The sequence below is a fragment of the Hippocampus comes genome, unplaced genomic scaffold (assembly GCF_001891065.2).
Source record: "Hippocampus comes isolate QL1 unplaced genomic scaffold, H_comes_QL1_v1.1 C17000821, whole genome shotgun sequence".
Lineage (NCBI taxonomy): Eukaryota > Metazoa > Chordata > Actinopteri > Syngnathiformes > Syngnathidae > Hippocampus > Hippocampus comes.
This window is the reverse complement of record NW_017841765.1, coordinates 1-1,685: the sequence shown is the minus strand read 5'-3', so window position 1 is coordinate 1,685 and position 1,685 is coordinate 1. Positions and strand designations below refer to the sequence as shown.

At 46.8% G+C, this 1,685-nt stretch overlaps 2 protein-coding genes across 2 annotated transcripts; both read left to right on the top strand.

Annotated features, from left to right (window-relative positions):
• The first annotated feature begins 20 nt into the window (after positions 1-20).
• Positions 21-675, top strand: LOC109509684 (histone H2A-like). The gene has a single exon (XM_019859507.1). It carries the CDS (start codon positions 151-153, stop codon positions 535-537), a length of 387 nt encoding a protein of 128 aa, XP_019715066.1. The 5' UTR covers positions 21-150; the 3' UTR covers positions 538-675.
• Positions 676-739: 64 nt separating this feature from the next.
• Positions 740-1,678, top strand: LOC109509685 (histone H4). Its single transcript, XM_019859508.1, has one exon. The coding sequence runs from the start codon at positions 1,294-1,296 to the stop codon at positions 1,603-1,605; it is 312 nt and encodes a 103-aa protein (XP_019715067.1). The 5' UTR covers positions 740-1,293; the 3' UTR covers positions 1,606-1,678.
• The last annotated feature ends 7 nt before the right edge of the window (positions 1,679-1,685 follow it).

Sequence of the window (1,685 nt, the reverse complement as noted above, 5' to 3'; positions counted from 1 at the left end):
CACCTACATCTCGCTGATGATTGGACAACCAAATCTCCGCTTCAGCTAACCAATGATTGACCTGCAACGGCCTCCATATAATGGATACTCTTGACTCAGGAGGACCCTACGTGTTACACACACATAGAACTGAAATAGAATATTTCCGTCATGTCTGGACGTGGTAAAACCGGTGGTAAAGCTAGAGCCAAGGCCAAGACTCGTTCATCCCGAGCTGGGCTTCAGTTTCCAGTCGGACGTGTACATAGGCTTCTCCGTAAAGGAAATTATGGCGAGCGCATTGGTGCGGGCGCCCCTGTGTATCTGGCGGCCGTCCTCGAATATCTGACCGCCGAAATTCTGGAGTTGGCTGGCAATGCGGCTCGCGACAACAAGAAAACCAGGATCATCCCTCGTCATTTGCAACTGGCTGTTCGCAACGACGAAGAGCTCAACAAACTTCTGGGCGGAGTGACCATCGCCCAGGGCGGTGTGTTACCCAACATCCAGGCTGTACTTCTACCCAAAAAGACCGAGAAGCCAGCCAAGTCTAAGTAATGAGCAGGGATCTACTCCAACCACCTAAACGGCTCTTTTCAGAGCCACCTACCAATTTCATGAAGAGTACCATTCTGTGTGTATTTAAACCAAGTGGCTTGGTTGTTAAATACTGATAAAATGTTTTGAAAAAACCCATATTTAAATTTGTCCAAAATATATGCATTAACAGCGAAGTACAGGTGGAAATATGTATGTAGAAATATGAGTCAGTGACTATACTTTAGTTCATGGGGGCCATTCCAGAAATCGCAACTAGTATGTGGCCCACTTATGATGAAACTGCTTGCCATCCCTTATGGTAGGCGTTGACGCTAAATACGGATTCAGTATCATAAGTAGAACAACACGATTGTGATAAATACATTTTAAAATAGTCTTATTTCAACATCATCGCTTGTAAAAATGATAGTTGAGTCTTAGAGCTACCAAATGTGTCCAGTGCTTTACTAACATAAGCTGTCGATCTAATTAGTACTCGTGTTTCTAGTATGAAAGCTTCCTTTAATGCGAACAAGGGGAATTGCCAACGTATAAATTCACATCACCCAAAGGAGAACAACTTCAGCACAAGTTGTTCCTGTTACTACAAACAAAGGTAAATATGTTTATACAGGGCATGGGAGAAGGGCTGCTGAGTGACGTTTCTGGTGCACAATTGGGTCAGCTGTCCTCTCTCAGGTCCGCAGTGCTGTTTCATAATAAGGGTCTCTTCAGTAGGTTGAAGGTAATCTGTGTTTTCGCTGACGTGATACAATGTCTGGCAGAGGCAAGGGAGGCAAAGGATTGGGTAAAGGCGGTGCAAAGCGTCACCGTAAGGTTCTTCGTGACAACATTCAGGGCATCACTAAGCCAGCTATCCGCCGTCTGGCTCGCCGTGGTGGGGTGAAGCGTATCTCCGGTCTCATCTACGAGGAGACTCGCGGTGTCCTCAAGGTCTTCCTTGAAAACGTCATCCGCGACGCCGTAACCTACACGGAACATGCCAAGAGGAAGACGGTGACCGCTATGGATGTCGTGTATGCGCTCAAGAGACAGGGACGCACTCTCTACGGCTTCGGCGGTTGAGTTTTCCATCCGGCGCCGAAACAACACAAAGGTCCTTTTAAGGGCCACACACCAACTCAAAAAGAGCTCTAAGTTCCATG

Bases quoted from the DNA above. Each gene is read 5' to 3' on its own strand.
- LOC109509685 (XM_019859508.1), top strand. From the start codon at position 1,294: ATGTCTGGCAGAGGCAAGGGAGGCAAAGGATTGGGTAAAGGCGGTGCA.
- LOC109509684 (XM_019859507.1), top strand. From the start codon at position 151: ATGTCTGGACGTGGTAAAACCGGTGGTAAAGCTAGAGCCAAGGCCAAG.